Source organism: Callithrix jacchus, chromosome 6 (genome assembly GCF_049354715.1).
Source record: "Callithrix jacchus isolate 240 chromosome 6, calJac240_pri, whole genome shotgun sequence".
Lineage (NCBI taxonomy): Eukaryota > Metazoa > Chordata > Mammalia > Primates > Cebidae > Callithrix > Callithrix jacchus.
Window position 1 is genome coordinate 23,535,683 of NC_133507.1, and position 18,296 is coordinate 23,553,978.

The 18,296-nt window shown below is 49.4% G+C and overlaps 1 protein-coding gene and 1 non-coding gene across 5 annotated transcripts in view; one reads left to right on the forward strand and one right to left on the reverse strand.

Moving 5' to 3' along the window:
* Window positions 1–387: 387 nt before the first annotated feature.
* Window positions 388–18,296, reverse strand: part of ALPK3 (alpha kinase 3) — a 57,140-nt gene continuing 39,231 nt past the window's right edge. For all 4 annotated transcript variants that reach the window (XM_003733144.6, XM_035303909.3, XM_035303908.3 and 1 more), the window contains 9 exons: window positions 11,455–13,600; window positions 10,634–10,781; window positions 10,117–10,244; window positions 9,946–9,981; window positions 7,256–7,536; window positions 6,544–6,632; window positions 5,514–5,737; window positions 2,763–2,811; window positions 388–2,038 (listed from right to left, as the gene is read on the reverse strand). In XM_003733144.6, the coding sequence (XP_003733192.4) occupies window positions 1,693–2,038; window positions 2,763–2,811; window positions 5,514–5,737; window positions 6,544–6,632; window positions 7,256–7,536; window positions 9,946–9,981; window positions 10,117–10,244; window positions 10,634–10,781; window positions 11,455–13,600 (3,447 nt within the window). In that variant the 3' untranslated portion in view covers window positions 388–1,692. The remainder of the gene's footprint in view (window positions 2,039–2,762; window positions 2,812–5,513; window positions 5,738–6,543; window positions 6,633–7,255; window positions 7,537–9,945; window positions 9,982–10,116; window positions 10,245–10,633; window positions 10,782–11,454; window positions 13,601–18,296) is intronic.
* LOC118155123 (small nucleolar RNA SNORA25) lies at window positions 17,341–17,458 on the forward strand. Its single transcript, XR_004745346.1, has one exon. It is a non-coding gene; the product is annotated as a small nucleolar RNA SNORA25 (small nucleolar RNA).

Sequence of the window (18,296 nt, forward strand, 5' to 3'; positions counted from 1 at the left end):
GAAGTAGAAAATGGTCAGCAAGCAGCTGAGAGGCAGGTACTGGTGGGCTCCTCAGCTGGTCTTGCTGCGGCCAGAGACAACAGGGAGTTTCCAGAGCCCCCAGCTCTGCGCTTCCTTCCTGGGTGGCTTTCTTTGTGTTCCTCTTCTGAATGAAGAGCAATTCCAAAGGTGTAAGTGCCCAGACACCCTGCTAAGGGGCACAAGCCAGCAGCCCAGTTGTGCAAGCACAGAATGTCTTTCTGTGGCCACAGAAAGCTACAACTGAACTTCGGTCCAGGAACCAAAATACAGATGCATTTTTCTAGTGGGCCCGGGACTACAGGATACCCTCAGAGAGCCTGCCTGGGAGAGGGGGACCCTGACTCCTCAGACCTCCAACAACACCAGTTGAGGGCAAGCAGGACACACAATGCTGCCTTTATTGCATTCGAAGGGGAGCGGGCTAGCTGCAGACCCACCACCCCCAGGCCTCCAGGAGGGATGTTCTGGAAGGACCCAGGCCACTGGGTCCTTGGAAGCCCATACATGAGGGCCCAGAGCTGGGGTCCAGGATCAAGAACTATGGTTGGGGCAGGGGCCCTAATTCCCAGGCACAGAGACAGCCCTCCATCCAAGTGCACGGACAGATTGCATCCCTCCTAGAACACCCAGGGGAAGTCCCATGGGGAAGAGACCTAGCCCTCCATTCCTGGATGAGAGGGGATGTGAAATTAACTGTGACTCCACCTGCTTTCAGTATGGAGGTCAAGGTCTCTCAGAGTCAACACCTGTCTCTGGCTACAGCTGCTGACACAGCCCTTACACCAGCTCTCACCTCATGAGCAAAGAGCCCGGGGGGAAGTTGGGGAAGAGAGTACTGAAGTGGAGTGAGAGGCCAGAGGGTCTGTTCCTCACCTGGGTATTGGTGGGCAGGGGGTGGGGAGCTCTCAAGCAAAGGGCCACGTGCAGAGTTGTGAAGGGCAGGCAGCAGGTTGCAGCTGGGCCCCAAGCCAGGGATGTGACTGGGGGTGCAAAGGAGCATGGAAAGCAGGTGAGTGAAGGAGCTGGAAAAGCATGAACACACATCATCAAAGGCCACTGCACAAGGACATGACAGGCTGTGGAAGGGCCCTGAGCCCCATCTGGGCTCAAGGACATGTTAGTTGCAGGATAAGCTGAGATCCATAAGCCAAAGTAGCTGGAAGGAGAAGATACCCTGAGAGTCACCAAGCCAGACCAGCAGAGGAAGTCTGGAGCCCTGAGAATGGGGCGAGATCAGGGCCAGGCAAAGGCAGCGGGGTAAATGCTGGCCTTCATGTCCTCACTTGGATAATAACATCTGCTGCCGGATTGGGCTGGGGCAAGGGCTTGGGGTACAGAACTCATGCAGAGGACTCAGGGGAGCCTCCAGCAGGGGCAAAGTGTAAACTTCAAGGAGGGCCTAGGCCACCAGGCACTTGGAGGTGGGGCCTGCTTGAGGCCTGGGAACCCTGGGTGGCAGTGGAACCAGAAGAGGCCAGTGGGCTATGTGCCATGCACCAAAGCCATCTGATGAGGAGCTGATCCATGAGAGGCTGCTCAGAGAGGTCCCCAAGTGGTGCCTCCTCCAGGCACCTTCTCCAGTTAGTTCCGTATTTGGAAAGTCTCCATCCGGTTCAAGCTGCTTCCTGGTTGGTCTGCTGCTGGGTGGAGGCCCCCAGCCTCCCGTTGAGGCTACCGCATGCCCTGGGCCTTGGAACCCTCCTCTTGAATGGGAGGCTGTCCCAACAACTGAACGGTGACTGCCTCTGAGGCTTGAGGGGCAGCCTTGGCACTTGGAGTACTCTTCCGGGTGCCCTGAGGACTAGGGAGGCCTTTCTTCTGGGGCTGAGGACTCAGCTGGGAGCCTTTCCTGCCAGCAGACGGACTCTTAGAGCCTTTGGCTTTGGCTTGGGGGTGGGCTGCCTCAAGGCCCTTGAGGGGTGTTAGCCCCAGCAGCTCACAGTAGGCATTGCACTGGTGGGAGGAGGCGAACCGGTTCAGCAGGTCAGGGAAGCAGCTTTCTTTGAGGCCCTGGTATCTGCAGCCAGAGAGGAAGAGCTGAGTGGGGGTCCCACCCAGAGACACAGCTCCTTGGGGGGCTGACTCTTGGGCTGCCATCATTAGGATGCCGTGCCCAAAGTACATCCTACCCTGAGGGTGATGGGGAGTCTCCCTTGGGTGCTACCTTACATGGCAGCAGCTAAAACCTCAATTTTTCCTTTTTTTTTTTTTTTTTTTTAGTAGAGACTCTACATGGCCCAAGCTGGTCTCAAACCTCAAAGTCCCAGGCTCAAGAAATCCTCCCTCCTCAGCCTCCCAAAGTGCTAGGATTATAGGCATGAGCCACCATTCCTGGCCCAAAGCCTCAGTTTTATAACTGTGGTCGCATTACACCATGACACATGGAATCCATCATGTAGGACTTTAACTGGTGTAAGAATGGCTTAGCTTCTTAACATAGACTGAAGCAGACTTGAGGTCCACACTCTAATCACAGGGTCCTTGCTCGTCGGCACCTTGGCAACCATCCTCAAGCGAGAGGGGAGGAGTATGTGAGAGCCCCGGATTGCAGGGGACCCCATGTGTGGCATCAGTAATAGCTGCCACACCAGACCCTAGGATGTTACCACATGGCCATGGGTGTGACTGGGACCACTTGGTCCCAGGCCCAGCACCTTAAGAATGGAGAACCAGAAGGGCTTAGGACATTTTACACCCAGAGAAGACCCCCAGAGAGCAATCTGTCCCCAGGAAACACTCACCCTCGAAGTTTGGTAGCAATCTGCACATCAGTCATTTTCCAGTCAACCCCTGAAAAGAGAGAAAGTTGGGAGTTAATGCCAGCTTTGGCTGGTTCTAAGCCCCCATGTCTCCAGCAGGAAGAGACATGGGGGTTTAGATACACATCTCTTCCTGCTGGAGACAAGGGGACTTAGAACAAGTCCAGGCTGGCATCAGCTTCCTGGGTGTCAGTGCAGGCGTGTCTTCAAGCAACTTCTCAAGGTCATCACCACCAGCCTGTCTCACAGACAGCGTGCAGGTATCTGGATTCTTACTGAGAATAATATTCACATTTTTACAAGTGAGGAGGATAGGCTCAGTGTTAAATGGCTTGAGCAAAGTCATACTCACTCATTCAGTAACTGAGCACTGGCTATGTGCAGTGGCCATTTGACTTAAAGTAAGGGTTCAGCTTTTTGGATTCCTAGAGCCAAAACTCTTCCAGCTATGCAATCTTGCTTCCACTGGATCAGACCAGGTCACAGCCTGGACTGGCCTGTGGCTTTGAACTAAAACCTCTTCCTCTGAACAGATTAGTAGTCTGTCCAGACAAGAGAGAGGGATGGGAATGAGAGGATGAATCAGGGGAAGACCAGCAGAAATGCAACAGTACAGAAGACTCGCTTCCACACTTCTTACAAAAGCAACCAGCAAGCAAGAAGCCAGGATGGTCTTCCAGGCTAAGACAGCCTTGGAAGGGCAGAGCCAGGCAAGATGATGACAGAGAAAAAATGTTTTCACTGTGGTCAGGCCATCCAGTTACCTTAGCATTCACACATTAGGTTTAGGACACTCTTTGTCCATTTTCAATTTGTCCAGAGCATTTTGCCGGGAACTTGCCTTTCACTAACAGGGCTGAGTACCATCACAGGATAGACAGCAACAAATGTGGTCTTTGGAGTCAGACCGACCTGGATTTACATTTCAGGTCTACTACATCCGAGCTGTGGGAACTTGACAAGTCACTTCACATCTCTAATCTTCAAGTGCAAACGTGAGGAGAGTAATGTCCATCTCACAAGGGTATTGAGAAGATCATCACATGTGTAGGAGTCTAACCTAGTGTCAAAGCCTAGGAGTTATGTGACAAATGTTAATGTCATAAATATGAACTTCTTTCTCATTTCTCTTTTGGCATTCATAGCATTCCATTTTGTGTAATAATGATCTCTCACATTTGCACAGAATTTTAGTTTGCAGAAGGCTTTCACGAATATGGTCTCATTTAATCGTCATAAAAAAATCTGAGCGCTAGGTAGGAAAGACACTATTTTCCTAGAGAGGGAATGGAAACTGAAGCTCAGAGAGATTAAATGACCTCACCAGTGTGAGCTTCAGTTTTCTTCTCTGTAAAACAGACTCAGATAGAAGAGAATGGGGCTTAGACTTGAATCAAATTTATTTTTTTCTTTATTATTATTTTCTTTTTTCTTTATTATTATTTTTTTGAGACAGAGTCTTACTCTGTCACCCAGGCTGGAGTGCAGTGGTGCAATCTTGGCTCACTGCAACCTCTGCCTCCTGGGTTCAAGCAATTCTCAAGCTTCAGCCTCCCAAGTAGCTGGGATTACAGACATGCACCACCACGCCCAGCTAATTTTGTATTTTTAGTAGGGATGGGGTTTTGCTGTGTTAGCCAGGTTGGTCTCAAACTCCTGGCCTCAAGTGATCCACCCACTTTGGCCTCCCAAAGTGCTGGAATTACAGGTGTGAGCCACTGCACCTAGCTGACTCCAAAGCCTTTCTAGTATACCATGTTATCATCTTATAGTAGAAACTGATCTACTCATCACAGCTTCTTAAGGGCAATGACTATTCCTAAGTCAACTTTTTATTTTTTCAATATTTAGTAGTGGTTGGATGGAAAAAAGATGGAAGCATGAATTTATAAGTTAACAAATAGGTTGACTGATAATGGCTTAATGTTACCCAGCCCTCCCTCCCCCCAATATATGGAGTTATATATAAATTTAACCCAGTGAAACACACATTTGAGTCAGTTTTTTTATCTCTGGCCCTTGGTTTTCTCACTTATTTACAGCAGAGACAAGATTTAATAGTGTGTGATATTCCTAGCAACCTCTCCTTGTCCCGAGGACTTTTTCTGTTCCTCTCCCCTGTCCAGTTCTGCTTAAAGGGAATAGGTCTGGAAAGAACTGGTCGCAGAAGGAAGGAGGGTTCATGCTTGCTGGCCTTCCTTTGTTGGGGAGTTTCTGGGTAATGGGGGAGGGGCACAGAAATAAGTTAAAAAGAAGCCAGACTAAGTGCTTTACATAACGAAAAGCTAACAAAGATGGAGGAGGAAGAGAGACAGTAAAGCTACTGTGCTAAAATGGAAGAGGGAGTCTGGCAAGTTCAGAGAGTGAGAAAGTCTAGAGCAAAGCTGCAGGGAAGGGAAGCAGCAAGGTTTTGAAAAGTGTGATTGTGGGTTTTGAATCAGAGCCCATGTAATGGTCTTTGAAATAAGTTCCTGTTTAATTTTAATTGAGCCTGGACTGTGCTCCTTTAAATGCAACTGCAGTGACACTGGGCTACATGCGGCCCTGATATTTATTAGGGTTGCATGCAAAATGGTCCCTGTCCCATCTACTTTAGGAGATTATTGTAAAAAGGAAAGAAGAGTAAAGACAACGGTGCTTTGTAAACAATCGGTCAAGCACTATGGCTCTCCCTCTTCTGCATGCTTTCATAACCATGCCCGTGCACACCCACGCACCCTCACACCCTCATACCTGCCAAATCTGTGACAAGGAAGCTGCCATTTGTCCACTGATACAGCCAGTGCTGGAAGGTCTGACATTTCTGCATGGCCTCAGAGCTGCTAGATACTGTAGGAGCCCCAGCACTGCCCCATTCCCGAGAACAGTAAGACTCCAGGGGCTTGCCCAGGTCTTCCTCCAGGGTAGCATATGGGATATTGTTTGCAGGCCGGTAGATGAGATACAGTGGGATGATCCTAAACACAGTTTCACCCTGAAGTAAGCAGGAAGTATGGCCCAGGGAGCTCCTCCCTCCAACCCAATTCTGTATTATTGGACCTAAAAGAAGGGCCCTTCCAAAAATGGAATTCTCAGCTCCGAGCCCAAAGGACACAAAGGAAAGCAGCTCCACCCTGAGTTCAGGAAAGGAAATGGATATTTTTGGCTTCAGAGTCCTGTCCATTCTCTTGGTCAGCGGGATTGGAACCAAACCCTGCCATGGCCATAGGCAGACTCTGTGGCTTGGGTGAGGGACTGAGGCGGAAGGAGAAGTATGTGTCAAACAGAAGGAGCACCTTTAGAGAGGATTCAACTAGACTGTGGCTCTCTGCCAGTCGGACCCCAGGTACACAAAGGTGAGTTCAAGCTTCAAAACCAAAACAATTGCCGTTTATAGCTGACTCCTGTGAAAGTCCACACTGACCCTGCCCGCCTACCGCAGAAGGGTCCTGACCAATCTGCCTAGCTTAGCCCACCCCATCACCTTCATGGAGCCCCAGAAACTGCTAAACCCGAACTCTGCAATCAGCAACATCTGCACTAAAGAATGAGGAACTGGGGTGGGCAGGAGGAGCTCGAGTGCAGAGCAGAGGCTTTTCTCAAGTGGGGAGTAAATGAGGTCTTTATTTCTAGACTTTGTGAGACCACTGGGCTGAGCATGGGGCTGACTGTGAGCCTATTTGCACATGGGCATAACCCAGCATGCCCCTGGGAGGCTGTGAAATCACTATCTTCGCAAAGCCCAAGGCAACAGCGCTGCACGTCCTGCTCGCTGTGTACTTACTCAGGCACCTCCCCAAAGCGAGGCGCGGCCCGGGCTTCTGCTGCGAAGATTTTGCAGTACTCCCGACTCATGTTCTGGATCTTGCACCCCTGTGGATGAGGGAACCACATCTGGTCAGCAAAGACATTCCCCGGTCCTCCACTGTGTCTGCCTCTAAGTGAGTGGGCCACCTGTTAGGGGACTGAGAGGAGGACTCCAGCCCCAGGTGAAGGTTTCACTCTTCCCTGCTCCCTACTCTGCACCTCATTTTCCTCTTTTGTATAACAAAGTGGCTTTGAACTTCTTTTCAAACTGAGGTTTTCAAAGTGATTTACGAACTATTTTCTGGAATCCTAATGGTAGGCGATAGTGCCCCAGAGACCACTCTGTGGAGAGCCAGGAAGACTGTCTACCCCACCCACAGCACCCCCGTTTTATCTCACATATAAAGACTTCCATGAGAGATTATGAATGGGCAGGGGGAAGGTATCTACTGCAAATATATAGTTTGAAAACTACGGCCCAAGTCATTTTGAAGCTCTCAAGCTCTCTGAGGCCAAGTATCTAAATTCTAGGCTGCCTCTCAAGCTTTCTACAAAGTCATCCTAGGAGCCTCATAAGGTTGAAATTGAGATGTCTTCTGCCTCAATTTTGGGCATCTCAATAGGACCTGGGCTGGGGAAGGGGTGGGGGTGAGAGAGTAAAGGATGGGCACGAAGATGAGACATAGTACCTGGATGGTGACGTCGTAGTTTCTGCCCACGAGAGAAGTCTCACTGCTGGGCCCAAACACAAGCAGACTGGACACCTTGATGATGCATGTGCGGCCCGACTCAAAGATGGGTTCCAGCCCGTAGATGACCTTGGCCTGGGAGGCCTTCCGAAGGCCACACCCATATCCGTCCCCTCGGAGCTCCTCGCTTACCAGTCGCCCAAAGAGCTTGTCCCCCCAGCAGCCAGAGTCAGCCAGACCCTTGGCAAATACCATAGGGGTCATCTCAATCTCTTCTCCAACTGAAGGGGAACAGGAGAAATGTGGGAGACCAGGACCTCCAGCGTGACCGAGGACTCTCAGGGAAGGAAAAGGCCAGAAGAGCCTCCCACCCTGCTCACTTTCTGTCCAAGCCTGCTCTTTGGACACACTGAGTCCCTACCAGACTGTGGGCTCCTTGGGGCAGAAACTCTATTTGATTCGACCCCTGCCATCTAGCAGTACCTGTGTTGTATCCATCATATAACCCCTGCCTTCCACAAATATGTCCTGAGCACTGTGTTTAGACAGAGCTTAGGACATGTGTGTGGAAGGCAGGGGTTTTCTGTGGCAATACTAATCAATGCCGAATACCAGAATTACTTTGTTTTGGAATTCATTGTTTTGAGCAGATAAATACATGACTCCATTTCAACCAACACGCTTTACAGAAGCAAAAAGTTTGCAGGACAAATACAGCAGCAGCGAGCACCCCTAGTGCTCGAATTGTGAGCGCTATATATAATTTCCCATTAAAAGGGAGCTTTCTACAGAAATGGTTGATTCCAGGTCTAGGCAGAAAGTGTCCAGCAAGGACCTAAAACATCATGTGAGACCAGAAAGCAAGAGAGCTAGCAAAAGCTACTGGAGACTTGGCAGAAGGACGTAGGGGCCAACCTGAAGGGGCCCCCACTCAAAAAATAAACCTCACTGGTCACCTACAGAAAACGGTAGGGCACCAACTCATTATTCTAAGTTCAGGTAACTAAAGGGAAAAGAGCAAGTATTTATCCTTCATTTCCTGTTGGAACTTATTTATTGGGATAACCAAATGATCATCCCTTTTTTTACAGAAAAAACTCAGCTAATGAATGAAGAAGAAAACATCAAATTAAACTATCTCCATGTTACAACTGCTAATGAAATAATAGATGTAGGCAATAATCAGTGAGTGCTAAAACCCCTAGATAACAACAGGGTTTGTATCATTGTTTTTAACTTTAAAAGGGGATGGATCACACAGATACCACCTGAATGAACCCAGTAACCAAGCTTAACATTACCAAAAGGGACGGGGCATGAAACAATCTGACATTATGTGCCTCCAGATGGGATGCAAAAGGTGTATGCAGCATGTGTGAATTATTCTTGTAAAAAAAAAAAAAATCACACCTGAATCTGACTAAACCTTGGAATCTGGTTACCAATTTAGAAGCAGCATGTGCATGGGGGAGCATGTTCAATGGGGACATAATCAACAAAATCCAGAATGTTAGAAATTCTACACCAGTGACTTCCACAAATAAACAGCCAAGGAAGAAAACAAAATAGGAGGAACTGTTAAACATTAAGAGAGACTTTGAGCTGCATTAGCCAAAAGCAACGAGTGGTTCCTGATTCAAATAAAACAACGCATATGAGATAATTAGGGAAATCTGACTGCATGTGTGATGATATTAAAGAATTATTACTTAGTTTTGAGGTTGAGGTTATATTCGATATCAATTAAATTTGATTTTATTACTAAACCAAAGTCACTAGTTAGCATTTTGGGAGGCCAAGGCAGGTGGATCCCTTGAGGTCAGGAGTTTGAGACCAGCCCGGCCAACATGGTAAAACCAGTCTCTACTAAAAACACAAAAATGAGCTGGTGATACATGCCTATAATCCCAGCTACTGGGAAAGCTGAGGCATGAGAATCGCTTGAACCCAGGAGGTGGAGGTTGCAGTGAGCCAAGATCATGCCACTGCACTCCAGCCTGGGCAACAGAGTGAGACTCCATCTCAAAAAAAAAAAAAAAAAAAAAAGTCACTAGTTGGATGAGTGACCAAATGAATGAAGGAATTAACATATTTGTTAGCTACTACAACTCTAAACATCTTTCCATCATCACTGGCTGCCTTCACAGTCCTAAGTCAGCCTCTCTTGCAGGAGCAGTACATATCCATCCCTATTAGAGCCCTTCAAATGCATATCAAACTTGGTAGGTATTTCATGATCACCAGGGAGCCTGCTGAAAATGCAATGTCCTAGGTCCCTCCTAGGACATTAAAGAGGTCTGCAGTGCAGCAGGGACTAGGAAACTGCATTTCTAACAGGTTCCCTGTGTGAATCCAATGCTGGGCTCCACAGAGCACTGTGAGAAACCCTGGGTAGGAGCTGGCAGGATAAAACATGCCGCTGTGGCCAGTCCTGCCCTGGATCAAAGACTGACATGGGCAAAGGGCACAGGGTGAATTGACCCCTGCCCAGAGGCCCCCTTGGCTGCTTCTTCCCCCACAATCTTCTGATACAGCAGTCCTCCTCCTCCACCTCCCCAAGCCACATCCTAAACTAGGAGGCAAAGGGGAGCAGTATGTGGATTGGGACCAGATTCCAAGCCCTTAAAGTGGGTCCTCCCTGCAGATGGCAGGGGTAGGACCACCCTGCCTTCCCCAGGGGGGCACCATACCTTCACCTTCTTCTCTGGAGATGAATCCTGACAACACTAGATAGAGAAAAAGAAAAAAGCAGTGCCTTCAGGCTGCTGTTCGCAGAGAGAGTACCTTCTCTCAAAAATGGCAGCTGCCCACCCCCCAGGAGCCAGGCCAGGCTGAGACCTGGGGCAGTGGGGCACACTCACCCTCAGGGCTGAGGCAGAAGTCGGTGGAGGCCCAGCCGTGCTCGTTGTGGATGGTGCACCGATACACACCGCAGTCTACGGGGGAGGCCTGCACAATGGCCAAGGCTGCCGGCCCCTCATCCCCTGCGCTGCAGAGCGGAGACCCTTCTCGTGAGGGCCATCACCATGGCATGGGGCAGACTGTGGTCCTAAGCGTCCTTGGATCCCACTCTGAGGCTGCTGTGAACCCCAGCTCCAAGAGCTCTGGGGAGGCAGCATGATTCCAGGGCCAAGAGCTGGTCCTGGAGCCCAAAGGTCTGGTTGGCAGTCCTGACACTTACTAGCTGTGTGGCTTTGGACAAGTGGCTTAAAAACACTGAGCCTCCATTTTCTCATCTCTACCCTGGGAGTCAGTACCTCCTTCAGAGGCTTATTGTGAGAATTAATGAGGTGACAGGCTCAAAGTGCTAGGATGGTACCCAACGGTATTACTGCAATCAGGGAGCCAGGCCAGGTGGCGGTGGTGTCGCTGGCTTACCTCCTGCCCACCTCTCCCACTGGGTGCTGATCCTTGGCCCATGTCAAGACTGAGTCACTAAGAATGTTGAAAAACTGGCACCATAGCTTCAGGCTACCGGAGGCATCAGGAAACTGCTCCACCCGAATCTTCCGGATCACCTGTGGGGCTGAGAGCAGGGCCCAGACAAGCGTGCAACACTGCCCTCCTCCAGCTTGTACCCTCTCTGACCATGCCCTTGCTTTCCTGGATGTCCTTGGTGGAAAAGGCTGGGAGAAAACAGGATTCAAGTCTCCACAAAGACCCACTACTCACAGCCCCCAGCTGCCTGCTGCCTGGGCTTCTGTCCCGACCCCCAAAACATGCATCTCAGCTAGAATGAATCCCCTACTGCACCCTGACTCCAGGCAGGGAAGCCCAGCTGAGGATACAGACAGCAGTTGAGACAGGAACTTCAGTTTGCATTCTGGGTCCCTAACTCTAGCAGCCTGCATTTGCATCCTGTTCCCCTCTCTGTAATCATGTGACAGCTCTGTAAAGGGGGAATGAAGGGTGAAGTGACCGAGCTAGAATGCTACGGAAGCCAGGCCCCATGCTAAGCACTTCATCTGCTCCAGCCCATTTAAGCCTCACGCCATTGCAGAGGTGGCAGTTATCTCCATTCTGTGGAGTGGCAGAACGAAAACAAGAACGAGGCCTTTGGAACTGCAAAGGCTGTGATGTAAGGGTCCCTTTACCAAGGTAACCTGTGAATCCCGAGGAAGGATGTTAGTAGCACGTGCTTTCTGTGGCTCCACGGCGCCCTGTTGGATGAAGCCATCCCCCTCCTCCCCATTGCTCACCTTTCAGCAGGTCTTTGGCTTTCCTGGGCTTGGCCAGTGCCTCCTGCTTGCCTTCATCCAGGGCCAGCTCTGTGTCCGGATCACTGGCCTTGGCGCTGGGACCTGGGTCTCCTGTGGCCAACTCCTCCTCTGCCCGAGGCACCTCCAGCATGCTTGCCTTTCTGCCCTGCGTAGGGGAACGTTTCTCCCGCCCTGGAGTCCCCGGTGACCCAGGCGCCAGGCTTTTCCTGGACCCCCGGGGGGAAACCGTGGGGCTCTCCCTTTCTTCAGGCGTGGTTGCCTCCCCATCTCCTGCTGCTCTGACCTTAGGGAGAAATCTCTTCCTCCGGGCCCCTAGAGCCAGTTCCTCAGGTGTAGCTGCTGGGAGACCTATCAGAGCCTCCCCTGGGACCTTCTCCCCTTGGGAGGGTTCCTGGGCTCTGCTGACTGCTGAGGGTCCCTGCCCAGGGTCTGCCAGCCCACCCGCCTCCCCCAGCCGACCACCCATGCCACTCTCCTGAGAGAGCCCCAGGAGGCCAGGCCCCTCAAGGGAAACCTCTCCTTTACCCTCATTGGATCCTTCTGAGGCTAGCCCAGGGCTCTCCTCATCTACCACAATGGCAGGGACAGTGAGGGGGCTGGGCCCAGGACCCCAGGAGCCCTGGGCAGCAGCAAGGGCCTCGCGGCCAGCCTGCACCTCGCGGTCCAGGAGTCCAGTGAGGCGGCGGGAGGTACAGGGGCTCAGCAGCAGGGTCTGTGCACTCTCTACCAGGTGGTTGTTCTCCACACGCTCCAGGATGCGCCTCGAAGTCCGGGGACTCAGCCCAGCCACTTCCACGGTGGGGGTCAGAGTGGCTGAGGGCACCAGACCTCCGGCGGCCGCCCCCACCTGGGACTCTCCCCCTGCTCCACTCATCTCTGTGCTGGACAGCTTTAGCAGCAGAAGCAGGTAATTCTTCAAGGAATCAATGAGACCAGGGTCACAGCTCCGAGGACGTGGGGTCCGCCCCTCCACATCTGGTACCTGGGCACAGGCCCCCTCATTGCTAGTGGCCATGGTCTCTGGTGGGTGACTCTGAGTGGGGGTCTCCAGCCCCAGGTGCAGTGTTGGAGCAGAAGTCATCAGGGCCTGGTCTTCAGAGGGTAGGAAGGCAGCTGTGCTCCCGTGCTGAGAAGTCGGGGTGCTTCTCGGCCCCTCCTTTAGACTAGCAGTCAGCCCAGTTCCAGGAAGAGAAGGTATTGTGGGCACCTCCTGGCTCAGGCCAGCTGGAGGACAGCCACCCCGATCCACACACAGCAGTCCCCCTGGCTGCTCCTCCTGGGGGCTCTGGAACAGGCTGTCCTCCTGCTTGGCCTCGACTGGGCCTGATGACTGTGGCCCTTGGCCTCTCTCTCCTCCCACTTGCTTCACATTCCCCTTGAGGGGCAGCTGTGCTGGGAGCCTGAGATTCCCTGACAGAGGACCCAGCACACTTTGCTGGTGGTTCCTAGAGACTGTTACTGTTGCCTCCTCAGATCTGGGCAGGAAACCAGGGGTTTCTGGGACACAAGGCCCTTCTGGGGTCTGTGCAAAACATTCAACAATCGGAGTAGCTCTAGGTCCCTCTGTAGGTGGGAGTTCGCGGGCCCTGGATGGTGGGCCGAGGCTGGTCACCGCCTCCTGCTCTGACTGACCTTCTGTGGCTGTGGGCACACTCCCCTCTGATTGCATCCCCTTCTCTTCCCGCATCCTTCTGTCTTCCTCTGTGCCCTCATCTGCCTGAGCCTTCCTGTCTTGCTGTATCTTCTTACCTGCCTTTGTTGCTTCTAGCTGTGTCTCTGCTCTTCCCTCTGTCACCTCCCCCTTCTGTGAACTCCTGGCTGACTGTGGTCTCTCACTTTCTTGTGTCCCAGCGTCCACCTGCATCTTCCTATCTTCCCGTGTCCTGTGGGCTGTCTGGGTCCCATCTCCCCTGGTCCTTCCATCCACGTGCATCTTCCCATCTGCCTGCACATTCTTCTTGCTTCCAGTTCTCTGGCAAGCAGATGTTCTCCCATCCTCCTGGGTTTCCATATCCATGGGTTCAATGATACCCTGACTTCCAGAGGTGCTACAGCCAACGGAAGCTCCATCAGAGCTGCTGCTGGCCAACACGGTAGGAGCCGTGGTTGTCTGGGATTCCAGGATCTGAGAACATGGGACAAAAGCAAGGATTTAACTACATGTGCATTAAGATCTCTTTCCAATCTGGCATCCCAGCCTCCTCTGACGTCCTCCAGAACTTCTCATGGGAATCTTGCCGCCTGACTTCTCAGGTCTGCTGGAAGTTGGAAGGCAAAGGCATGTGACGAATTCCCAAGGCCTCATGCCCACCCCATCCTAATCTCTGATCTCAGAATCTGGACTGGCATCCAGTCCAGATTGCATGCAGACCCAGCTTGGGTCTTCCTACCTCTTCCTGAAGAAATCCTGCCTTTCCTGAAAGCCCTTGCTCATGAGTTATCCCGCCCCTCACCCCGACCATTTGAAGGAGACTGTTCTCTCCCCAGGGTTCCCAGAGCAGTCCATCTGTCCTTCTCCTGTGGCAATAACTGCCTTGTATAGAATTATGGGTGAAGTGAGGGAGTGCTGAAGGGTGTTCCGATAATGGCCTCAATGATAACACTGAGTGAGTGGTAATAACATGATGCCATCCAAACAGAGACGGTTAAAGTAATTCTGAATGGCATCTATGCCAGGAAATTAATGAAACACTTACTCTTTTGAACCTCTATTTGCAAAGTACTATGCTAGGCCCCTGTATATGATACTCCTCATACAGAGTGAATACTTAGGGGAATCAGCCCCATCTAGAGATAACAATGACAAGAAGGTATGTGATCTGTCTACTGTCAGGTAGTCAGTAAGTGGCAGAGTTCAGATTCACAGGCAGGTGCATCCCGCTCCAAATCCATGCTCTTTGTTGTTATACTGTAATGCCACCCACATTTAAAGGACTTCCTGTCAAACAGGGTGACATACAACAGTGATTTGCCTCTTCTCCTCCAAGATATCATCAATACTAACCAAGTAAACACGAAATAAACAAAGCAAACTCCTTTGTTAGTGAAACTGGAGGCAAATAAAACCTAAAGTCTCAAAAAACAAGCAAAAGGATAACAGCTGCCCAAAGCCAACAGATACAGACACTGGGAAGCTGAGGAGGAGCAGATACCGGGAAATAAACAGGGCCACAGCTCAGCGGGCAAGGAGTGAAGCTGTTCAGCAGGTCTCAAGATGCCGGCAAGAACACGGCTGCTGCGGACAAAGGACTCATCCTGAGGCGATAAATCCATTAAGTCCATGGGCAACAAGAGCTGCAGGGTCATGGAGGCCTGGGTGGAAATCAGCAAAGACACGGGGAGCTGAGCAGAGCAGATGGGGAGAGGAGATAGAATGGCGGAGGCAGATCTCAGAAAATGCTGGCAGCTATACTCCTGAAGAAACCTCCAGGAAATTGCTAGGCTAAGAACATTGTGTTTTAGCATACAAGGACTAAGGGAATATTGTTCCCATGAGCTCTGCTGGAGGAAACCACTAAGGAACAAATGCAGTCAACCAAAAGATGACTGAGGAAACAACAGTAAGAACTGATGGTCACAATGAATGTACTTCACTTACATTAACATACATACATGCATATTGATGTGTAGCTGTAGAAGCAAGACTAAAATCAAGTGGGGTTCAGAATGGCAAATCAGAATGTCAACGTTCTATGCCCTGATGATAGAGAAACAATACAACCAGCACGAAAGTGGAAAGGGGAAGAAAATACCAAGTGAAGTCACTACCTTGACTGTGTCACCTGAAAGAGCCAGGCACCAAAGACATTACTCAAAGCTGAAAAACCAACTAACAGAAATACAGGATATTCACCTATACAAAGATAATCACTTAGAAATCAAACTTTAGGCTAATATGAGACAGAAGATGAATAAAGAAAAGGCGGGGAAGAAGTGAAAACACTTTATCATTTTTCATCATAAAAAATTAATAGAAACAGTGAACAGATGAAATAATTAGTGGTATTATATAAAACTGAAATAATAACATATACATATTTTTAGATACCAGAACTGCACACAAAATCAAAGCAATCAGTTCCCAAAAGACTTTTTTTTTGAGACAGAGTTTTGCTCTGTCACCCAGGCTGGAGTGCAGTGGCAAGATCTTTGGCTCACTGCAGTCATCGCCTCCCAGGTTCAAGCGATTCTTCTGCCTCAGGCTACTGAGTACCTGGGACTACAGGCACGCTCCACCATGCCTGGCTAATTTTTATATTTTTTGTATAGACGGGGTCTCACCATATTGACTAGGCTGGTCTTGAACTTCGGACCTCATGACCCGCCCACCTTGGCCTCCTAAAGTTTACGCCCACACCCAGCCTAAATGAAAGACTTTTAAATAAACATAATTAAAATATATGTAAATTAAGTGCAGAATTTAAAGTTACTTTACTAAATTAGGAATTTTCTGTTTTTAAAATTTTAAAATTTTAAATTTATTTTATATTTTAAAATTAGAGATGGGGTCTTGCTATGTTGGCTAGGGTAGTCTCAAACTCCTGGCCTCAAGCAATGTTCCCACCTCAGCCTCCCAAAGTGCTAGGATTATAGGTGTGAGCTACTGCACCCAGCCTAAATTCAGAATTTTAAATGAATGGTATGGATGTGGGAAAAATTAAAGAGTTTGGTGAATATCAGGAATGAGTCTGACTGAAGAATTTTTTTTTTTTTGAGACAGGTTCTTGCCATCTTGCCCAGACTGGCGTGCAGCGGCTATTCACTGGCAGGACCATAGCCTCGACCTACTGGGCTCAAGTGATCCTCCTGCCTCAGCCTCCCAAATAGCTGGGACGATCAGCTGACTGAAGAACCTTTTTTTTCCTTTTCAGATGGAGTCTCGCTGTGTTGCCCAAGCTGGAGTGCAGTGGCATGCTCTTGGCTGATTGGAACATCTACCTCTCTGGTTCAAGCGATTCTTCTGCCTTAGCTTCCTGAGTAACTGGGATTACAGGCATGTGCCACTACACCTGGCTAATTTTTGTATTTTTTAGTAGAGATGGGTTTCACTATGTTGGCCAGGCTGGTCTTGAACTCCTGGCCTCAAGATGATCTACCCGTGCTGGCCTCCCAAAGTGCTAGAATTATAGGTGTGAGCAACTGCACCCGGCCTGACTAAAGAATTTTAATAAAAATGCTCTTTAAAGTTCTCTGACAACCAGATATTAACAGGCAAAAATGTCTTGGTGCCAACAAAAGCAATTAGTAATATATTAGAGCCTTCTTTTTATCTTTTGATATTCTAGAATTAGAAAATATTAATAAAGACATAAGATCTATAGACCTATAAAGAAGGTGCATGTAAGCCCATTGCTGGTCACAAGACTCATGAAAATCAAACTTCTTGATTAAAGCTACCCTCACTCCTAAGCCACTCTCAGCCAGATCAATCCCTCAGTGCTATTGAACCTACTTCTTCATTATCTCAATATCTGTCTCCTTCATCCCCACTGCCAACTGCCTAAGCGGAGCTGCCAAAGACAGAACTGTTTTTCTTGGACTTGCCTGGACTACTGGAAAACCTAATTGGTATCCATGACTCTGATCTCTGCCTCTGCTAAACTCTTTTCCTCACTGCAGCCCAAGAGACCTTTCCAAAACACAAACCTGACTGTAACACTCCCTGCTTAAAAACCTGTTTAATGTCTTACCATCACTGACAGGATAAAGCCTAAAGCCCTAGCTTCAAAGAGCAAAAAGTTGAATTAGACGGTAGCCCCTTCTTATTCACGGTGTTGCTTTCCCTGGTTTCAGTTAACTGTGGCCAATCTTGGTCTGAAAATATTAAATCAAAAATTCCAGATATAAACAATTGATAAATTTTATAGGTCATTTCAAAGAGGCTGTGAAACCAAGAGCTCTTAACACTGTGACCAAAGATGGAAGTTCTCTATAGGATGCCATGGCACTCGATGGTGCTATGTATTCCTGGGGAGATATAAGACTTAGGAATTATATGACATAGCAATCCATGATTGCTGCCATGGGAGACTTTTAAAGATTAACCAAAGTAAAAAGCAAAAGCAAATTATAAACTTGGTGCTGTTCTGAGCAGGATGATTAAATCTCATGCCACCCCACCTGGGATGTGAAACAGCCTTTTGTCCAGCAAAGCCACAGGCTATACACTGGGCTGCCCATTACCCATTTAGTAGCCATCTCAGTTATCAGATCAACTGTCCTGGTGTCTCAGGGCTTGTGTGCAAAGTAACCATTATTTTACTTAATAAATGGCCCCAAAGCTCAAGAGTAGGGATACCCCAGCATATGATTATAGTTGTTCTATGTTACAATTACTTATTGTTGTTAATCTCTTACTGTGCCTAATTTATACATTAAACTTTATCACAGGTATGTATGTATAGGAAAAACCACTATGTGTGTGGGGGGGGCGGGGTTGGTACTATCTGCAGGCTCAGGCATCCGCTGGGGATCTGGGAAAGTATTTTCTGTGGATAAGGGGACTGCTGTACTCTCCTGGCCAGGGTTACAGGCATTGCACAGCCTCTACAGACAGCAATTTGACATTATTTATTATACTAAAAATACTTATACTCGGCCAGGTGTGGTGGCTCACACCTCTAATTTGAGCACTTTGGGAGGCCGAGATAGGTGGATCACAAGGTCAGGAAATTGAGACCATCCTGGACAACATGGTGAAACCCCATCTTTACTAAAAAACAAAAGCTGGGCATGGTAGTGCGCAGCTGTAGTCCCAGCTACTCCAGAGGCTAAGGAAGGGGAATCACTTGAACCCGGGAGGCAGAGGTTGCAGCAAGCAG